General features: G+C 43.9%; 1 protein-coding gene across 2 annotated transcripts in view; it reads right to left on the bottom strand.

The window, feature by feature from the left end:
* LOC119405994 (multiple PDZ domain protein) overlaps nucleotides 1-22,813 on the bottom strand; it is a 352,266-nt gene that overhangs the window by 164,888 nt on the left and 164,565 nt on the right. For both annotated transcript variants that reach the window (XM_037672815.2, XM_049419279.1), the window contains 2 exons: nucleotides 19,485-19,664; nucleotides 12,249-12,336 (listed from right to left, as the gene is read on the bottom strand). In XM_037672815.2, coding sequence (XP_037528743.1) covers nucleotides 12,249-12,336; nucleotides 19,485-19,664 — 268 coding nt within the window. The remainder of the gene's footprint in view (nucleotides 1-12,248; nucleotides 12,337-19,484; nucleotides 19,665-22,813) is intronic.

Raw genomic sequence — 22,813 nt, 5'->3', positions numbered from 1 at the left:
CCCGAGGGTTAGCAAACCGGGTCGCGCTTTCTTTGGAACCGGACCCCCCGATAGGAGAGGCAGCGACCTCCTATAACGAACTTACAAATATCTATAAAGATGACAGGAGATTATACCCCGTACCGCACAGCAACCTCACGAGAGCGCAGGCCACTATCCTCCGCCGAATGCAAACCAACACACTAACCACTCCTCACCGCTTAGCAATATTCACAGGCGGAGAGGTTGACTCAACATGCAAAAATTGCGATAAAAATGCCATAGCAAGCCAAAGTCACATCCTCTGGGAATGCGAGGGCCTTCCCCCACCCAGAGAGCTTCTGCCAGCTCCCTCCGAAACGACGTGGGAGACCTTAATACGGTTCCCCGACGACCCGACGAAAAACTGCAGAAAGCAGTCATTGCATGGGCAGAAGAGGTCGCCGCAGACAAGCGGCCTGCTCCAAACCCATGAGATTTCTTTTAATAAAGTTGTATCCTCCTCCTGAACACGCCGACTGCTGCATTCGTCAACGTCACAACCACGAGACAATATGACGTTACCACGACGTCACATGTCGCAAAATGTGCGCCGTCACCATTACGTCCTTATGACGTCACACGATGTGACGTCACGTGACGACTTCATCGCATGACATCGTTGCTTAGTCAGAGGTGGGCCAATACCGGAGGCACTGCAAGGCCCCGTGGGGTGTAAAAACCTTCCAATGCCTCCGATCCCGGAGGCAGTGCAAAATCACATTGGGTGCAGAAAGCTTTCGGGAGGGGGGGGGGGAAATCAATGCAACCGACTGAGTAGAAAAAGAAGGCCGCTTTCACGCTCGAGTCGTCCTAGGCAAATGCATAAGCGACCGTGTTTTTCTTTTCTTTCTTTTTTTTTTCTGCGTAACGGCCCGTGTGTGATTCAACAGATCACACGTCTTACAAGCTACTTCGCAGAACATACCCGCCTGCACACAGGTCAACATACCTTGAGAAAGGAGATACTAATCTTGGTTTTACAGGTCAGCACATTGCTCCATTCCATTACAACCGAAGCCAACCAATAGCCCCTTCAAAATTTTCAGCAGGCTTGGTGATCGGTTCGCATGGCCTCCGGGATCGGAGCTTTGCAAGCTCTCTGCACCTCACGTGGTTTTGCAATGCTTAAGGAATTGCAAAGGAACTGCCTCTTTGAAAAAGCGACGACGTCAGGTGATGACGTCATAGTGACGTCACAGATTATGGCGACCTGCGACGTCATCCCATGATCATGATTTTTTGCATCGCTTCGTGTTGACGACGACGATCACTTTTCGCGTTAGTTCAGGCATCTAAGGCTTTCGCATTACATAATCAGATGACTTAGTATACATGCCTGAAAACGATGAGCGCAACCATTTGGACCACAAATTAACACAATGAAAGTCGTAGCTACCTCTAGTTATCACAATGCGGTTGGCAGCGTATTATGAATTATTTATGAGAACGTATGTCAGAAATTCCCCAGGCACACTAGAAGAATAAATAAGCACAAATAAATAAAGAAATATGCGCTGGGCTACGTGCTGTTATTAGCATACAGCCTAGAGCGTATATAACGCGCCAGCGTCGTCACCAACTTCCTCGCGCCAGCAGGCTTTCATTAAGGAAGCAAGGAGCGTGCGCTGAACGGAGATGAAGGAATGCGCTGCGTACTGGATGCGAGCTGTGTCTTTCGCTCGTGACATGCGCTGCCTTGCGAGCGCCAGGAGGAGAGACCACATAAAAGTTATCCTCCTCCGTCGACCTAGATTTTTTTTCTTTTTATTTTCGTATTTTTTCAGCACGCTACACGCTCTTAGCGGCCCCCACCAATCCGGCGTTGCTAATCTGCTGTCTCGGCGCGGCAGTTTTTTTTTTTTTCTTTCTTATGCAAGCACCACAACCGCCTTCCAGTGTCACGTTAAGCGGTTGCGTACAAATGTCATAAGCGGGGTGCGTGCAGGAAACAAAGGAAGAAAAGACGAAAGAAGAAAGAAAGCCTTTCCTTATGAATCAGCGGCACCTTTTTTTTTATTCGCAAATTATACCGCATTTTCTCGTTTTTAACGCACAGTCGATGGCACAACGCGCGTTCGATTTTTATACTATCGAGAAAGAAAGAAAGAAAGAAAGAAAGAAGAAAGAAAGAAAGAAAGAAAGAAAGAAAGAAAGAAAGAAAGAAAGGAAGAAAGAAAGGAAGGAAGGGGAATATCTTTAAATGCAATCAATCATTCAGAATTCCCTGCAATGATTGCAGAAGAAACCGATTTTTGTTTCCATGCATTTAGGCAGAAATTTCTTTCGTAACTTTTCCTATTCTTCTAATTGTTATTAAGTTTGGTAAAAAAAAAATTCCGGCAGATCCTACGGACTGTCTGCGAGTGGCTTCCTATGCCCCATTTTTTGGCTCTGAGCCAATTAATGCGAGGTGGATCGACGTCTTCGTGTAAAGCGAGTGTAAAGTGTGCGTAAATTGAGCTCACCAGGCACCTCGACTACACTGGAGTACAGTCCGACGTAAGTTACAGGACAGACGTCAATTTTATAAAAACGAAGTTTTAGCAGCGTTAGTTAATGCGTTTCCGCGGGACGAACAACGCTAGACAATAGCTTGCGGAGCCGTACGAGTACACACCTAACGTTTACTACATTGCTATAACGTGGACACCCTACACTTCAACCCCAATTGACTCTTCCCCAGTGGACTCACTTTCAACCACTTCAACCACAACTGAGTCACTTAACATTTGATTTCGTTTAATTCCCATTTAAATAACCTTTAATTCACCTTCACTTTATCACTTATAATCACTTGGCATTCATTTGGATGTTCCTCACTACATTAGGTACTTTGCACTTAGCATAACTTGGTATGAATGTGACGTCATCTTTCTACCCTTCTACCTTCGCTTTCTGCCCTTAGAGGAGGATGCCGCGCTACCATCCCATGCTTTCTTTTTTACTGAGTGGTTCTTCTTTCCTTTCGACTCACCCGATTCGGCACGCTGGCCCTTCCTTTCAACCCCCACCCCCTCTGTCGCAGTTGCCCTTTCCACCTCTTTTGTTTGGGTTGGAGGAGAGGGTACGAAGCATATACATATACGCGCGCTGAGGAAAGCAGTTGCAGCCTTGAAGAAGAGAAGTCCGCTTGTCGAAACGTCGGCTCGAGCGACACCCCGCGTTCACGAATTTTTCATCTCTCCAGGCTTCCGTCTTCCCCTGAAATTCTGCCCCTTTTTGTGACGTCATCTGACTTTCCGTACCATTCGTGTCCACGCCGCCAACATAGGACGCAGGATTTTTTTTTTTTTTACTTATGAACAAATGAAAATACGCTGCTTCTTGCACGTGCTGTTAAAGCCCATACCGAGCGACAGTGCAATGGCGAGGAGAAAGTCAAATCAAGGAGTCAAGAAATAGCTAGCGCCGGTGTAAAGTAGTTCCCGGGCTTCTTTAAATATGCAACGCGCAGTGTACGGGCACTGCGGCAAACCAGCCCGCGCGCACCGGCAATGGCACTCCTCCGCATCACTCAGATGTCGAGCGGGAGAAACCAACTCGAAGGAAGAAGCACGACGGAGAAGCGCGTTATTTTGTTTTCATTTGTTTTTCAGTGCGGGGGTAATTATGCGCAAGCGATCTCGAACCACTGGCGTAGTCCGGGGGGGGGGGGGGGGGGAGGGAGGTTCAATTCCCCTCTCTCCGAATTTTTGTAATTTTCCATGTGTACACATACAGTACACATACAAGCACACGCATGAACATACATAAAGGGTGGTTGAACATTTAAGGCTACGCCCGTGTCTCGAAAACACACACACACACGTGTGTGCGCGCGTATGCTTGTGTGATGTATGTACTTCAATACGCAAAACTGAGCTTTGTTGAAAAGAAAAGTCGCAGTTTCGCCGCAAGTGCGAGGCAATGAATGCAATAGACACAAATTGGAATGTTACACGAAGAAAGGCTAGCAGACTAAAACGCGCTTCAGGGCTACTTGGTACACAGTTATTAGAAAAGGAAGGCACGAAAAAAAGCACAAACATGAAGGACAGGACAAATGCCGAACTTTAGCATTTTAACGTAAAGAGCGAAATGACACGGACGGAGCAAGAAAACAGGTCGAGCGCTCCGTCCTCGTCCTTTGGCGCCTTACGTTAAAATGAACGTTTACCAACTCGCCCAATTTGCCAAACATTGACACTCGTCATGTCCTTCATGTCCGTGCCCTATTGCCGTGCCTTCCTTTTCTAAAGAATGCTGGCCGCTAACTCCTTTAGGATACGATTTTGCGCAACTTTATAAAACGCTGGCGTAAGACAATACGGCCGCTCCGGGGCGCGAAGCGGTATTCGTGCTGCCTGTCGCTACAACGCGAAGAAAGCGGTAAGAGCGCAGCACATGCAAGGGTATGAGCTGTATACTAACCTCAGTCAAGATCGCGCGCGCGACCGCGCCCTCTTGATCAAAGTTCCCCCTGCCCGAGCGAAGCAGCACCCCCCCCCCCCCCACGGCACCCCTTCATGCTCCTTCGGTCGATAGAACCGGCAGGCGCGTTTCTTCTCTGCTTGTGCCGCGCACGTCGGCTTCGCAAGCTTTCACTCGCACATAGATCGTACGACGCGCGGGGTGATGCTATTGATATGGACTTTATAGGGAACAAGACGGCGACGGCGATGGAAAAAATTAGCTTTGAGTATCCATATAATTGATATCACAATTGATAAAAATAACGGGAACAACAATGAATCGTTATTGCAAGACTCGTGGTGCATATCACGAAGTCAGGTCACCTTCAGACTCCATTCCAAGTGAATGTGCCTCGCAAGCTCCCTGGCTACAATTCTTTAATCACAATATGTACCACAAAGTCATTAAAAGTTAATTAGTGAACCTTGGTTAATTAGCAATCAAATAGCATGACCTTAACATTCATAAACATCAACCCTGCCAGACAGTCAATATTTGAATAAATTTTATTTTTTCATTGGAAAGCCCATTTTTATACGTTACTTGAGATCGTAGAAACACCTGACATATAGTATTTATACAACAGACGTATTAACATAGCTGCATCCTTTTCCTGAAGTTTAACGTCCCTATGTATTAGCCGTTCTTCTAATAAATAAGTTGCAAATCGCCACGTGTCCTGTGCACATAATTTTTTGTCGTGCCATATGTTTCGTGAGCACTTCACCAATCACAAGACCCCCAACACGTCTCATGTCTAGGACAATGAAGGGACAAGCGAAAGTAATGAAGGCTTAAAAGCACGAAGCTTAGGAAAGAACACAATGTAGAGGAATGCATTTTTTATTACTCCAAAGTAGACCTCTTTGAGAAACTTTGTTTTAGCAGAAAGCTCTTGGCAAGCTTAGATGCCAAGTGAATAATTTTGTTTATTTCTGTTCTCTCTTTGTACTCCTTCCTGAGATTGCCTTCACGTCTCTCTCGCCTAGGGGGGAGGGAGGGAGGGATGGCGCCCACTTAAAAACGGCTCGACACTGAAAAAAGGGGGAGAAAGGTAGAACTGAGAATGTGAGAACTAAGACCGCCACCTGCAATAGCTCTTCATGCTGCGAGCACAGATTTGGCAGAGGAGAAGGTTGGGACAGGTGACACTGACTGAAAATGGCGTGCTCTACACTCTAAGAAAAAAAAAGGGAGTATTTGGGGTGTCTGTCTGCCACACAATAATAATTTCCGTCCGGCTCACTCGCGTTCTCGTTCTCAAAAATTGTGCACTCGGTACTTTAGTATTAAGAATTCTATCTCACGCCCCTAGTGCACACGCCGTTCGTGACCAAGAAGTACCAGGAGCGTGGCGATAATGCGAGGAAAGTGCACCAGGGTAGGTGATGATTATTCTTGTGTGGCAGAAATACGCCCACAATAGGCCCTCTAATTTCGTAGAGTGTTGTGCAACAGACATGTCGCATGATAAAAGTAACAAACAAAGCTCTTCTTCATCTTCAATCTGTAGGGAACTACAGACTTTTTTGTAGACTTTTTTGTAAAATTCTGCGTGGGAATAGTGACGCAGTTATCCAAGTGATGTAACCTCTTAACTATATATATACATTTACATGAAGGCTAATTGACATTTGAAGATAGCGCCTTGATTTATGGTGACCGATCTGTATATCTGTTTTCCTAAAGTAAAAAAAGAAACATTGCAACAACGTTGATCTTTAATCACGGGTGCCATAAAAGAAGAAACCGCTCAACAACAGTAAAACAGCGCCAGCAAAAACAACAGACCAGACAAGGAGAAAGACACGTAACACAAGGCTGCGAAGTAGTTTCGATGACCAGGTTCATTGTCTAACAGACGCGAGGTACCCACGAGCAATTCCGTGTAACGTTGCAGAAAAAATGCTTAAGGTGAAGAACCAAGGCGCTAACGTCAACCGTGCAGCACAAGAATGCAGCACAAAGGACGTCTCTGCCATTCCTTACACACATTCCATTTCGCACACCTCGAGGAAAGTGGCGGAAAGGGCGGGAGTAAAGGTGGTGTTTACTGCACCCAACAAGCTGGCAAAAATGTGTCAGGCGGTTAACGTAGAAAGTAAGACACCTGAGTGCACTAAGAAGCATTGCGACAAGTTTGCACAGTGCATTGATAATGTGGTTTACGCAATCCCTTTGTCTTGCGGTGCGTCATACATAGGCCAAACAGGAAGATGCCTAAATGATAGATTAAAAGAGCACAGGTACAACACAATGAAAGTGGTATCAGGGCATCTAGTTATCCATTGCAGAGAATGCGGTTGCACACCTCGATTTGAAAACACTGGTGTCATGTACAAATCAGCTGACAGATTAAAAAGGGAGGTTGTTGAAGCCCTAGAGATAAAAAAGCTGGTGTCAGCATGCCTTCTGTTTTGCTTTCGGGGAAGGAGGTCAGATTTCTTGCAGGCACGGTTTCGCACGCGCAGTAGGAGTGATGCACTGTCATATCTCTTGTAACCTTCTTTCTTCTGTTTATTCATGTGATGGCAGTATTTATTCTGCGCAAATACTGAATAAACATTCAGTTGTTAGTGAAAAAAAGAAAAGCGCCTTGTGTTCCGTGTCTTTCTCCTCGTCCGGTCTGTTGTTTTCATCCCCGCTGTTTTACAGCACCGACGCTGTAATATGAACCAACTAGGTCAAAAGTACATCCTGACATTCAACAACTTGGCATGATTGTTGTTCTGCATGTGTCTGTGCTTTAATGGTCCTATGGAAAAAATATAAAACAAAGAACATTAAAAAGGAAATTCACCTGTATCGGAAGCATGCTTGGTGCAGCCTCAAAGATAAAATTTCTAAAGTTTGAAGCACTTTTGACATGCCCCGCACTGTTGCTGAACACAACTGTAAACAGGCCTGTTCCAGTGTGGCTTCAAAAGGTTAGAGACTTTGACTTGTGTCGAATTACCATGGGGTAGCATGTAAAGTATATCACATTGCTGTTTCTGCTAGAAGTGATCATTAGTTACTGAACAAAAGGGTGTCCTGGTGTCAGTATTTTAACAAGATGGCAAATAACGACTTCGGTGTCTGTCTGGCAACAGATTTGCCACCAGAACTGTCATGATCATACTGCTGACGTGGTGTTACTAACGTGTGCCATATATCAAATACGTAACCACTAGATCTGCCCCGGAGACCCCTGAATTCTGACCAACCCTCCGTTTGTATGAGCGAGGCCATAAATCTTTCGAAACACAGCCCTAACTTAGGTGCAAGAAGAAAATAATAACAAAAATGATAGTGGTTCGAAAATATTCTGGCCTTGAGGACCCCCGACACATTTTCCAATGGGGCTGCAGGATTCCTCCCCTTCTCTCCACCGATTTAAAGTGGGGGAGGGCCTTCTGCCTTCAATCAAAGGCATAGCCACTGCATCTGCATAGGGCCTTTGTCCTTCATGGTTCGGCGTGTTATTTTTGATTTCAGCAAAGCACTCATGATAACACATAAATAAACAATTTCTTTTGTGCGTCGTACTGCAGCACATGCCTACCATACAGCTGTACTGTGGGACATCAACAGTGTCTTCATATGAACGAAGTGCCATACGCACAAAAGTTTAATTTAGTTTTTTTCTATGTCAATGATGCTGTGGAACTTCATCGAAGTGCATTGGTGCGATGCAGAACACATGTCACGGTACACAGCCCCTTTTGCCCCTTAATTACACACCTGTGCACACTCTGTATAATTACAAGTACGAGTAAGATCGCCGATGTCTAGATACTTTACTGGCAACCGTTCAGAGCTGTCTATGATGTCGCTGTCACACTGAGAAACAATAAATAAAAATGTATGCAAGTTTTCCATAGTCCTACAACTTCTTCGGCGCTCCAGTAAAGCTTTGCTGCTTTCTGTTCAGAAACCACCTAGAAGCCAATGTTCAGGACCACAAAGGTGAATGGAGTGCACCCAACACTCTGCTTCTACGTTTTTCTGTTGCCATCGGTAGCAATATTAGCATGCAAGAGAATGTGTACAATTGACAAATTTACTGCTGGGCATTATTTCTGTTGTTTATGCTTATCACAGAAGCTCCTGGTACGTGCATGCAAAGTGGATGAACCTCATTTACTCTAACAATAAAGTAAATCTTGATGATGCATGGCAAAATAACGTGCAATGTTCTATAGAACTGGAAACAGTATGTCATAGAAAGGCTGCTATATCAGTAGTATATGACAGCTTGGTTATAAAGGTGGATTTGTGCATAGCTTGTATTTTAGGTACAAAGCGCTTTATGTCACAACAAAGAGCTGCATTAAAAAATTCTGCATGTTAATGGAAAACACGGAAGAAGGACCCACACCAGCCTTCATACTATTGTAATTTTACCTACTTGTATCAGATTCAAGCCATCTTGTTTCCCTCTGTTGTGACAAGCAATTTTGTTGATATTGCCTTTACCCAACTGAAAGTACACCACGTTAAAAGGCATGAAAAAACTTGTGCCTGAATAGCAGGCTTTGGCCATGCATGATCACTGTTGTCTTTAATTATTGCTTGTATGTTTTTAATGTTCCAGTTGTCTTTTCATGGTAGCCCCTTAATTACTGGCCTCACAATGTACACTAGTAAACCTCTAGAAGTACTGCGACATACTATATACAATAACAGAAAACAAGAGGAAGAGGCAATTGCAATTGGATTTCATGTTGAGTAACTGCTTCCACATAAAAGCTGGAAATGGGACGAACATAAAATGTATTAACTGCGCATGGAGTACTTAGGAGTGGTGTCGAATATAACACAGCTGCTCTAATCTAGTAACATCAGAGGGCACAAGGAATGCATCAGTGGACCAGGTGTCCGAAAGGTTAACAGTGTGTTTGCTTCGTAAGCACAATCCGGTTCAAGCTTCAAGCATGCAGAATTCCCCACAGGTGCATGTGCTTCACATGCCCTTCCCACACGTGCTGTATCCGCCCGTGGAAACAAAAAAACAAAGAAAGTGGAGTGCAGAGCCGCAGAAGGATAGCTTGTCATGAAGCATTACGTGATATTGTTCCTAACACAAATTACCACAAATTCATGCCTCACAAGGCAGTGCTGTAGCACTTTGAATATCAAAGGTGAATACCAGTCAGTTTAGCCACAGAGGAAAAAAAACTGAGGCTTCTTCTCAGGGTGCTCACGGCCCTCCGGTTCATGTGTTTCCACATGAACCGTACCCCCAGCTTCACATGAACCAAACCTCCACATGAACCGAACCCCCAACTGCACACTCTAGGGTATTGAAGCGAGCTATCCATAATCATCCCATCATTCAGTGTAGATAAACTGTTGAGTAAATATGGGAAGTAAGAATAAACAAACACGAGTAAATACACGGGCTGTTTGATACAATTTTTTTTAGTTGGAAACCACGGAGATGACACAACTTAAAAAGAAGCGCGAGAAAAACGAGTAGACAAGACCAAGGTGCTCCATTGTGCTGCACAACCATGCACTGCCATCACGAGTGCCATGTGACCGCTGCGTGGTGCTAGAACTTGGCCACGTGAAATGGCGTATGTGTTCAAGCCATTTGTTGTGAACCTCTGGCTCTTATGCCAGATCACTTAGAAGAGAATCTATTCAACCCGGTGACTGGGTAAAAAACCACGAAGGCAAAGCTGGCAGAAACAAGGACTTACCTTGGCAGCATGATCGATGAAGCAGATACACCAGCGTAACAATGCCTTACTGGCGCTTGCACATTTTATCGAGCAGTAACGAGGAAGGAGATACCTCGTGACGTACAGCGACAACTTTTAAATGCAGTTTCTGCCGACTGATAGCTTACATTTTGTACTGAGCTTGGCCCCTAACTAACGCACGTTCCCATTGAATGTGACAGCCTTCCATGCTTCACAAGGTTCCGAGGAATCCGTGCGGTCAAGCAGCATGCAGAACCCGTTTGTATTTCAAAGTGCCTATTTCACTCATTTGACATTCCCGCTACTATCAAGCATTCCGCATTTACAAAGAAATCTTGTCTCTTATGTGGTGAGCTGGTGTGCAGTTCTCCTTTCTAGGAACTTAGAAAGAAACTCTTGGGCTAACCCTGAAAGCTCTAAAACCAAATGCGTACCGCACACCGCACAAGTTGTTCTTTAAGTCATGTGACGTGTGTTGTGACAGAACTGAAAGACTGAGCAACTGATGTAGCTTCTAACCCAGTCACACAGGCAAATTAAAAATTAATTCAAGCAAGTGCACTCCGCAATTGAGTGTAACTTTGGCGGAACGTCACTATATGAAAAAAGAAAAACGTCATTTGAAAGTGACCGCAGGGTCATTTAGTAGATCAGCTGGCATGTTATATATAGTGGAACCCCGCTGATACGTTTTTCACCGGACTGTAAACAAAAACGTAAGAGCCGAGAAACAGGAAAAAATCTGAAATTGGCTAGAATGAGAGTAGTGGCTAGAAGCATGCAATTTTACTTCAAACCTTTCGATTGAAGAAATCGTGCAGTGTCACGTGGCGCATTTTCTCATGCCCGATCAGTACAAGGTGTCTCTCAAGCACCTGCAGTGCCTTTCTTGGTGCCATCCTGTTTGTCTATTTGGCACGTTGGAAGTACTAAGATGACATCACACAAAAGAGAGGCAGGAAACGCGAGAAGACCATGAAAAGCATTTCCTACAATAACGATAGCGATGAGTCCACCCCGGCAGCCATTTCACACAAACAGGATGACTCTGTGCAACATAAAACTAATCTCGAAGTCCGTACTTTCGCTGAATGCATCAAAACCAATTTTTAGCAACACGTCATAGACACCACGTTTAGATGAAAAATACAGGTCTCGGAGTTTGTGTTTCTGGTGACGGAACTTGAAAATGCATCATAGATGCCGCCCTCCCCACTTCTGGCAGCCAATTAGATCGTCAAGCCACCGAGCAGACCAAGCCAAGTCCCGTGAAAAGTCAACATGGCCGCCTGGGCAGTCTTGGAGGGCTCGTTTGCAACATACAACGCGGGAATGGCCCTACAGTTGCGACACAACAGCGGGGTTCCCAATCCATTGGATCCTATGGGAGCTATGCCGAGGCCGGCCGAAAACGATGTAACATCCAGGAAAACGCAGCACCCGGGAACGTAACAGTGGGATTCTACTGTATTTGTCGTTTCAGTCATTACTTGCAAAATATCAACGCAATCAATTGCCATGAGCAAAGACAAGATGCCACTGCATCCAAAACACATGCAATGCACTGCACATCGGAAAGTGCTGAGGATTCCAGAACATTGGTGCATAAAGAAACGGGACGGTATTTGTCGACAAAGCGTCAGTTGAAGCGCCATAACAAGACAACCTTATAATGGCTCACATCCCACGCAGAAATAAATGTGTTCTTTAAGAACTTATTGCAAGCCATCAGTGGGCAATACTTCATTTGTTTTTGAAGCCCCGCTAGTGCATTTATACATTTTGACGCAGTGAAGTGACCTAAACAAATAACCACAGCAAGAATTATACGGCCTTTGCACTTGACAGCTGTGACTGACTACAATTACAATGTGACTGACAAAAATTTATTTGCCCGTCTGACAGGGGAATGACTTCTGGCAGTTGTGCATGGAATGGCATTCGCATCTGGTCAATCAGCCTATGGCGCAGTCCATTAAATTATATGTCGTGGATGCTCCGTTTCAAAGCCTGAATATGCGAAGCTCCCTGGTGCACAGGGCTTATTGCCACCCGAGCATGCCAGTCAAACGAGCAGCCACTCACTCATGGTGTAGCCGTAGACGTCTTCCTCCTCTTCCTCGTCCTCAGAGAGCTCCTCACGCGTGATGCTTCCCGCACTGTTCATGTCGATCTGCACGGAGAAATCAACAAGAGAATGACTCAGTTTGAAAGTAGCACGCATTGTTGCCATAAGGTTAAAGGGACCCTAAAGTGAAGCAATGAATTGGTCTAGATTGATTAAGTGCACTCTGAAAACAATACTGTCGTTAATTTCACCATCACAGATTTATTATCAGAGGAGAGAATCAAGGTCAAGGTTTCATTTTTAAATTCTGTGCCGAAAGTTCTGCGCATGGCGTCACGAATTTTTTTTTTTTATTTTGGCGACGTTGGCTCAACGAAATTTTCTAAAACATGGCATATTAATTCTCTGGCCCCCACAGAGGGCAATACTTCATTTTTAGTGATTAGGAACTGTGTAGGCCATGGTAGACACTGTCATAATCTATGACACCACAGCAATGGGTGTGGGAACTTCAAGTTGGTGTCGCCACCTCCATTATCTTATTGCACATTTTCTCGCTTACCAAGCATCCTTTTGCAACAAGCGTGGTGATTTTGGTACTGTGAAAGAGTAATTTACTGATATGAGAAAAATCGTTTTTCTCTTTAGTGTCCCTTTAAAGCAACGCCTACAATGTTAAGGCATCATTTGAAACGTGGCAACATTGCATCAATAAAATTGGTCGGACTAGGAAACTGGATGCAGTGATGCTACCAAGGACTTCTGATTTGGAGCAATTTTCGGAGCAGCAAAATTTCCATTTTGGAGCACTTTGGAGCAGATAATTTTGCACCTGGGAGCACTCTGGAGCAGCTAATTTTACATCCTGGAGTGCACTAGAGAAGCAAATTGCATTAAAATTCAAGCACCTGAATAATTATTATGGGGCTCTTATGAAGAGCTAGAAATATTTCGATTCATTGCAAATCTCATGGAAAAAATCATCTCAGGAGCACTCCATATTTCTCTCGATAGTGCAAAAATAAGGGCTCATGCAGTTGAGTGTTCAGGATTAACCTCTTAAGCAATTATTTTCGACACTAGCAAATAAACAGAATAGCAGATCAATAAAATTGTACTTTATGAAATAACATTCTAAATACATCTATGTGGTTATCAGCAGATGTGGTAGACATGTACCGTGATGTACAACAGTTCCTCAATGCCAAAGAGACACACTGCATTCCCCTAAGACGCCTCCAAGGCAAAAGCCAGGTTCTTTTTCTTCTCAATCGATGTGTTGATACTCCCCCTCCCTCTCTGCAAGCTTTCTGTACCTCACCTGGTTTTGCACTACCTCCATGATCGACGCATCGATCACGGAAGCAGTGCAAAGCGACGATGTCATGTGATAACGTCATCACGTGACGTCGCGATATATGACGCCATGATGACCTCACAAGTTTTGACGATCTATGACGTCATGATGACGCCATCATGTGATGATTACTTTTTGCGTCAATCAAGCGATGCCACCGACGGTCAGTTTTCGAGTTTGATGGACCATCTAAGGCTTTCGCATTCATATTGCGTATTGAACATTAACAACCTGGCCTTACATATCAAACTGTCCTCCACCACGTCACCTCCTTGCCATGCGCGAAACAGCTTCGTTTATCATCCCCTTTACAGAGTGAAATGGCTCCTCAACTTTTTAAATTTTTATTTTGGAATTTAAATTTTATTGTGGCAATTATATGGACGCTCTCGACGAGATTTTGCCGTTGCCCTTGCCGTAATTTTTCGTAAAAAGTCCCAATTGATAACATCACCTTGCATATTCTACCCGTGGGTAAAAGCTCGTGAACGCTGGTGACGAATGCGGCTGAAGCGCAGATTCAATGAGCTGGCCGTCTCCGTCGCACGAAGAGCGCATGCGAAACATCTTTGCATGCGCGGGCCTGCCGTTGATTGCTCATCAAACAGAGAGGAAACGCCCCGCCCGTCTTTCATAAAGAGCATGAAGGGACGCCAGGGGAGGGGGACTCCATCGCTCGAAAGGCACATTCGCTGGCGCGCGCGCGCTATCTCGAGGCATCAGGAGACGGCTCGTGAAATTGCGTGCTCTCAACGCTTACTTTGCGTTTAGAGAACTCACAGCACGAAAACTGCTTCTGTTCCTGGAGCGGCCATATTCCCTTAAAGGGGCCCTGCAGCACTTTTTCAGCATGGTCATAAAACGCTGCCGATCGGTAGTCAAAGTTCCCGAGAACACGCAAGCCAAACATTAAAGCGCAGCATGCAACCTGGGATTCAACAAATTCGCAAAGTCAGCTAAAAAGCACTTCCTCTTCTCTCGACAAAAAATTATGCTTACGGCGTCACAGACAGGTTACACGCCATTGGCCGATTTGAACATGGTGCGCTCGGTAGTTACTGCGGCCGCCACGAGAGGCCACCACTCGCCCGCGTGAGCGATCGCACTGAACGTACGCCACGCGTTCGAAGAAACAAAAAAAAGAAAATGTGCTCAAGGTCAGGAGGCGCGCGTGACGTACCTTCTTCCCCCGTGCCATCCCCCCCTGCTTAGCTTCGAGCGCTTTCGCCAAGGCGAGAGAAGAGAGAAAGCAGTTACAGCGTGTGAGAAATCTTTGTAACTCCACTCGTACCGGACGGATTAGAAAAATTTTTGCAGCGTTCGATTCGTGAGGCAATAAGTTCCTTAAGTGAAGCCATTCCATGGCTACTTGGAAAACTGTTGCCGGGCATCTTTATACCAGCGTTTTGTTGAGTTATGCGAGATAAGATCCAATAGAGTTAGCTACTAGCCTTACTTTGTATAACAATACAATTTGTTGGTATTACATTCATTGCTTCACCCTTAAGCGAAACTGAGTTTTTTTAACCGTCAGCTACCCTGGAAAGCGAGGGGCGGACATGTAACATAACGCAGCCGCTTCACAGTGCGCCGTCAGCGATGGGTACGCTACTGAGAGCTGCGCATATTAAAACTCAGTGCGGCTGCTCCGACAAGGAGGCATACTTTTATTAATGAGATGACATTTTTAAAAAAGCAAGCAGAAAATTTGAAATGAAACCCTAGCACTCACGAGCTCGAAGGGGCAGGGCCTTTTAGGGTGTATTTATGTGCTGGTGGAAGGAATGACGAAAAAGCTCTTCTGGATGAAGATACATGGATAAGGTAGATCTGAGGAAAAGTGTTAACGTGTTCCCACAGTTCACGTGCCCTTCCATAGACGCGAAGCACGGAAAATTCGATATTGTTCCATAAATCTATTGCTATAGGAATCTCAGATTTCATTCCGCAATGTCCAGAAACAGATGTGACGGACATTTTAGCGGCAAGAATGTAGTTAATACTGAACATTGCTTTCATTAGTACTGTGCGACGCTTGAAACGAGCTATCAGCACCGTTTCTGGAACAGGCGACGTCCGCCGATTAATCGTCACCACACTTACACGCTGCCGAATGGCCTACGTCCCAAGCATCTGTGGAGAGCGTGTTTTGCTGTCGAGCTGACTTACACAACAGAAGCTGCGTCGGCACCATGCATGGCGTCATGGCTTCCTCAGCAAGCATGCGCGAGTGCTGTTTATTCAGCGGAATAATTCTTGGTCCGTGGTTGCGACTTTGGCGGCCCCAAGGTCAAGCTGCACGTTTTGACGTGCCGGCGGTGCGATTGCCGGTAACAGACGCACCCAAACCCGAGACTTTGGTGCAGTTTGGCGCAATTTTCGTCTATATTATCAGGCTGGCACAGTAAATACAATTTGGCGCACTTTGGTGCAGTTGGCGCAGGAGTGGAATCACTGCTTGATGGTGTCATGCTGAACATGACACACAAAAAAAAACCAAATAAACTAGCAATTATTTTGGTGCTTTAGCCATTATGCACCTCTTAATCGTGGAGGACAAGGTAATGCTAAGACACGTCGAGCGGGCTTGGCAATTAAGACACGCTGACTTCTGTTGAAGCCCTGATCTCACTCTCCCACGACATTGCTGGCACCCAGCAATGTCGTGGGAGAGTGAGAAGTGGCTGTGAAAATTTTATTAGGGGGCAACTATTATTTTGCTTGAACTTTGAAATTTTCCTAAGTGATAACATGGGTTTGTGTGCGTGAATTCGCATAATTTGTTTTGCTCTTTGTTGTTTGAGATTCCAGGAATAGATACATATCAAATATGGTGACAAAAAAAAAAAATGTTGCAGTGCCCCCAAGTCTCCTCATAATGTCTACACAGTAACTTGATGATAAAAAAAAGCTTGACACAGAGATTCTAGATAACATTACGATGTTTCAATGTTTGCTTTGTTTTGCTATAATGTATTGCCTTATAAATTTACGCTGTTGTATACTGCAAATACTGCATATCTTTTTTTTCTTATTTATGCTAAGTGTTCCTTGCCATCATGTGTAAACCTTGAGGTTGCGAATAAATATTATCAATAAAAAGTCACAGTTTTGCTGCAACAGCGAAGCAATCAATGCGATAGCAACAAATTGGAATATAACGCGAGGAACGGAAAGCAGCTCGAAATTTCCAGCGCGTTGCTCAAACGCAAAGGACTAGGCTTGTGCGAACAGTAAATTTTAGGTTCGAAGCAAATTCGAAGCGAATAGTGATTGTGGTCGAATAATTTCGAATCGAATTCAAATAGTATATATCACATATTATAAAGAAAAGTGAGCATATCTGTCATGACCCAACCAACCTGCACAACATATTTTTTAACTTGTAACAAGGCATGTGCAAATGTCATTCTTTTTGGTTCAAAGGAAGTGGAAGCAACTTTGAATAGTAGCAGGATTTGGCTTTCGGTAGAATGCAAATGATAATATGTTACGTTTTAAAATTTACTATACTTAGAGCATATAAGCCGGTATAACAAGTTTTTAAACTTAAAAAATGATGAATCAATGTGAGGGTAATGTGTTCGTTTAACCTTAAAGTGAGGCTTCGTGGCAGTGCGGATTTTTCCTAGAAATATGTATTAACTGTATAGCACCCCTCCACTGCAGTGAAACTACCTTTACAGGAGGTTACAAACGGACAGCGCGGATTTTCCCTGGAAAGGTGTATTCACGGTATAGCACCCCTCCACTGCAGTGAAACCACCTTTACAGGGGGGTTATAAGCGGACGAATATACTACACCTATTCGTTCATTTCGAATACTTCGAAATTTCCAATAATTTAAATTCAACTCGAAGCGAATTTGAATACTGTATTATTCGTTCGAATATTCGAAGTGCTCGAATATTCGCACAAGCCTACAAAGGACGCATGAAGAACGCACACAGGACGAGTGCGAACTATCATGCGTCACAGTTCGACACTTAAAGCACGCTGCTCAAACATAAAGAAGGAGACGCGAAACAAACGCACAGGTATACACAGGATGAGCGTGAACTAACAACTGTCACAGTTGTTACTTCTTTCTGTTTGAACAGCGCACTCCTTTCACAAATGCGGCCGTTGTATTGAGCAAAGTGATCTTCGTATGCTCTGCCACTTCAGCGCGGACATCGCGGTGAAAGCACAAGACATACAAACCATCCCCCTCATGAGATAAGCGTGTGCAGGCGACCATGCCCTGTAGGGCAAAGTGCACCTGGCAAGACAGGAAGCTGCGCACACTGCAACGAGTGGGGCGACGACCCTAAAGCACACCCCGTGTGCCCTTCGCGCCATCTCGCTGGTGACCAAGAAAACACGCATGGTGTATGTAAATAGCTCACTGTTAGTATGCCGAGGGACGTACCGTTTAGGGCCGAGCCATCTAACGCCGCTCGCTGCGGAGCAAGGGGTCGCACGTTTGAATCCGCGCTTTGGAAAGTATCTTTCTGAATTATTTTTCTTTGTGGCTTATGTATATGCATATATATATATATTATATACACACACACATACATATGCATATATGCGACATGACGGCGACGCCGACGGCAAAAAACAGCCAAGAGTGTCCACATAATTGCTTTCGCAATAATTAGGAAGGGGCAAACAATAAATTTGATGTTCGAAGGTAGTTGAAAGCGAATAGTATATATCACATATTATTAGGGAAAATGAGCATTTTTGTCATGACCCAACTAACCTGCATAATATTTTTGAGAATCGGAACTACACGTGAGTGAATGTAACCTTTTTGGTTCAAAGTGAAGAGAAGGCAACTTTGAATAGCAGCAAAATTTGAATAGCAGTAGGGTTAAAGATGGTACAATACGTTACGTTTTATAAATGACTATACTTAGTGCATATAAGCATGTACAACAGGCTTTTAAACTTAAAAAATAATTGAGGTGAAAGTAATAAGCACATTTAACCTTGAAGTGTGGCTTCGTGGCAGTGTGAATTTTCTCTGTAGGGGTGGTTTCTGGCATAGCACCACCAAGCTGCAGTGAAACCGCCTTTACAGTGGGGGGGGGGGGTTACATATGGTCAAATATACATATATTCATTCATTTCGATTCAAAATTTCAAATAACCTAAATTCAGGTCAAAGTGAATTCGAATAATGTAATATTCATTCGAATATTCGAAGCACCCAAACATTCGCTCATTCCTATCAATAACATTTGAGATTTGGAGTGACCTCATTAGACACTGCATGAACTGCCCGCAGGTGAATCCATCCAAAAATCATGTCTGTGTTGTGAACAGTTCCACAAAAACTTTGTCCTGTAGAATTCTAATTAGCAGTCGTCAGCTATACATGTGAAAAGCTGAAAAAGAAATTCGACCAGTTCCATGCCGTGAAAACCATTGGACAGCAAAGCTGTAAGCGCACAACTGTATGTGATTTGTTAACAAGATCACGTGCATCATCATCATCATTGTTTCAAGCATCATTATCATATCGTTCTTTTATTTATTCACTCCCCTTCTAGTCATGTGACCTGTGTGACACCTGTTACTACTACTACTACTACTACTACTACTACTACTACTACTACTACTACCACTACTACTACAACTACTACTACTACTACTACTACTACTACTACTACTACTACTACTACTACTACTACTACTACAACCACTACTACTACAACTACTACTACTACTACTACTACTACTACTACTACTACTACTACTACTACTACTACTACCACCACCACCACCACCACCACCACCACCACCACTACTACTGCTACTACTATTACTGCTATAACTACAACGACATCCCAGGGTAGACTAAGACAGGTTCGGTGTAAAAAAAAAGGAGAGATGAACGAGTGCTCACCTCCACACCATGCATGGTGAGCACTTTCTTGGTGGGCTCTGGGGGTGGCTCCAAACCTTCCTGGCTACCCTGGCTGGCACTCCGGCTTAGCTGGGATGTTACGCTGAGGCGAGACTCACGCGACAGCGACTTGGTCACCGCCAAGGGACTACGCTGAGGGCTCACGGCTTCAAATGAAGGCTGCACACATGCAAGAAGCCGGACATGCAACAACACTTTCACGTGCAAGAGTCACACATGCAACTGTGTGATGGCTAGCATTGTGACAACTATTTTACTTCACTTGATGCGTAGAAGGCAATGCTCAAAAGGCAAATGAGACTTCTCTTACTGAATTTTTCTTTTAGTGAGCGCACCAATTAAAGACCGTTGCTGCTGTCTCTTTAGCTTAGGGTCAGGATTGCAGGCGGTCTCCTTGTGTGCTTGATCACTTCTAGTTCTCTGGAATGCACATCCCTTTGTGAGACTTCCCCCATGAACGATGTCCAGTATACTCTCAGTAAACGGAAATCTCTTAATAAATGAAATTGCTGCTCAAATAGAACAACTGAATCTGGTAGGATTTGTTTCGTACTTGAATTCTGCACCCCTGTTCATCTCTCACTAAATAAAACTGCTGTTCGACGGGAAATACTATTTTCCTGGTCCCTTTAGACTACATTTAACGAGAGTCTACTGTAGGCATGGTTCCTGACAGGGACAAATATCACGTGCTTAATATTAGAGCTGTGCGAATAGCAAAATTTTGGGTGCGATGCAAATTCGAATAATAAAAATTGAGTGCGAATTGAATCGAATAATTTCGAATAATTTTCGAATATTTCTCAAACATTTTTCGAATAATTCGAAGTGAAATTACAGAAAAAGTTGCAGAGATTCCCTAAGTATGTTCTTGTGAGATAGCAACATGAAAGTGTTTCTTTTCGCTAGGTTGAGGAAGCACTGGTGGGGTCATATTTCATAGTTGTCTTTCTTATCAAGAGTGAGGCAATGTAGAGGCCGAATTGTATTTATGTACATGATTTGGTGCGACCAAAGTGTTGCCGACAACACTTTACATGTGATAGGCAGAGATGCCATTTCCTCAGCCTCTCCTCCTCTTTCAACTGCTGTGGAAGGCCAACTGATGTGGCGGGCAAGGGTGTGCTCCCTTCAAGTCCGAAGTTCCAAATCTGCCTTGTAGACGTCGATATATAAGAACATCTGAAATTTTGGATGCTAAAAAGCTTCGGCGTCCGATTTTTCGGACTTCCTGCCCAAATTTCAGGTCCAAAACAGCATTAATTGAGCCCCCAACTCTGCCACATCTTTCATCTCCATGTTGGAACCAGCATTTTCTTGAGTTAATACATTTGCGACTGTAGCGGAGCTTGAAAGGCAGCTTTGCCGCAATACGGGGGTGTGATGAGGTGAAGCATATTGAAAATCTAGGGACCACTTTTAAACGGACGTTGACTGTCTTTTGGCTAAGTTCAACCGTAACGGACCTTGAAAGGCAGCTTTGCCGCAATACCGGGTGTGAGGAGGTGAAGCATATTGAAAATCTAGGGACCACTTCCAATCAGACGTTGACTGTCTCTTGCCCAAGTTCGGCCGTAACTGAGCTTGAAAGGCAGCTTTGCCGCAATACGGGGGTGTGATGAGATGAAGCATATTGAAAATCTAGGTCCACTTTCAACCGGACTTTCTTGGCTAAGTTCGACCGTAACGGAGCTTGAAAGGCAGCTTTGCCGCAATACGAGAGTGTAATGAGGTGAAGCATATTGAAAATCTGAAGGGGTCACTTTCAACCGGACGTTGAGTGCATTTGTCTTTGGGAAGTTCGAATAGTTCGAATAGTAAAATTTCAGTGCGAATCGAATCGAATAGCAAACACTATTAGAAAAATATTCGAAATTTCGAATATTCGCACACCCTTACTTAATATCCTTACGTGATCAGCAGAATGTCCTAGGTTCTGCAACGTGTCTCATCAGCATGCTACATTCATTGCGCAATTCAACTAGCTAACTTGCTGTATCAAATGCGCAATAAATGCCTTTTTATTTGTGTGAAGTGCGTCCTTTGTTCACAGAGCACCTGAGATTCCACATAGTCAAAAAGAACAGTTGCTCGGCAATGAACGTGACCATCATTTATGACAAGCAACTACATTTCTGGTAATGAAGCTAACTAGAAGCTGATGCTGACTTCAGAGCAAATACTGAAGCTTAATTCACGGCTGAATGCAAAGCTCAACAGAGACGCGTGTCCAGGGATTAGACTGAAAATACAGGTTGATTCTGTGCACTGGTTGAAGTCCCTAACTTGAAACACACTTCTCAAAATAGAAAAAAAAAAGAATTCCTGCAGATTCCGTGCACCATGAAACTTGCTATAAGTGAACTATTAATAACCCAGCAAAATAAAACAGTGCATTAAGGGGGACGTGGCTTTCGGTACCAACTTTCTTATTTCTTCATGGATTTTGATGAAAATTGGCACACTTATTTGAAATGTTTTTTTAATGCTACTGTAGAAATTTCATGAATATATCTTTACAACTTTTTGATTTACAATATATTTCACCTTCTGCTCTTGTTCAGAGTCTGACTCGCTTAAAAAATGCGATAGGAAACTCGTTCAAAGTGCTATGCATTTTAAGATGTCTGATTGCGGGCATGACGTTCTTAGATTTTTTTATTTGCAACAAAATTTTTTTTAGTTTTCATTTTTCATGAGGTGACTGTGCAACAGGCATCGAGGCTTTGTACAACTCGTCAAATAGCTAATTATCAAAAGGCCATACTGAAAAAGCAAGAATGTCACGCCCTGAACTGTGCTTCAAGGAATATAGAACAAAAAACGGAACTGAAATAGACCCAGCGGTCAGTGAGAAATCAGCGGAACAAGCGAAGCAGGAAGCAAGAAAAGTCGTTTTGAGAAAACGGCATTTAAAGTTTTACCAACGATATTACTTCATCAAAAGGCACTGGGGTCGTAATCTTTTGAGTCCTTCGTAATGTGCACTTTCTTGAGTGCCCTGTCTTTAGTTTGAGGTGCCTTGCTTTTCTAAAACACAAGAAGATTGCGATCTTTAAGGTGTTTTATAAGGTTGGACTTCCTGCACATGTGGCCTTTCATCGGTTGTGCCTTTGTTTTCTTTCTTTTTTCTTAAAATCCTTTTCTGATATACAAAGAACATGTAGCATGAATTTTAAACGAAGTTATGAAGTGGTGTAATAGACATGACAAGAAACAAGATATTGTAATGCAAGTAGGTCATGTACTATGATGATTTGCCAGCTTTCTTGTATTCATGCTCTCATTAACATAATTAACAGTCTTGA

The sequence above is a fragment of the Rhipicephalus sanguineus genome, chromosome 9, assembly GCF_013339695.2.
Source record: "Rhipicephalus sanguineus isolate Rsan-2018 chromosome 9, BIME_Rsan_1.4, whole genome shotgun sequence".
In the NCBI taxonomy this organism is placed as follows: domain Eukaryota; kingdom Metazoa; phylum Arthropoda; class Arachnida; order Ixodida; family Ixodidae; genus Rhipicephalus; species Rhipicephalus sanguineus.
This window is presented reverse-complemented; position numbering and strand designations above follow the sequence as displayed.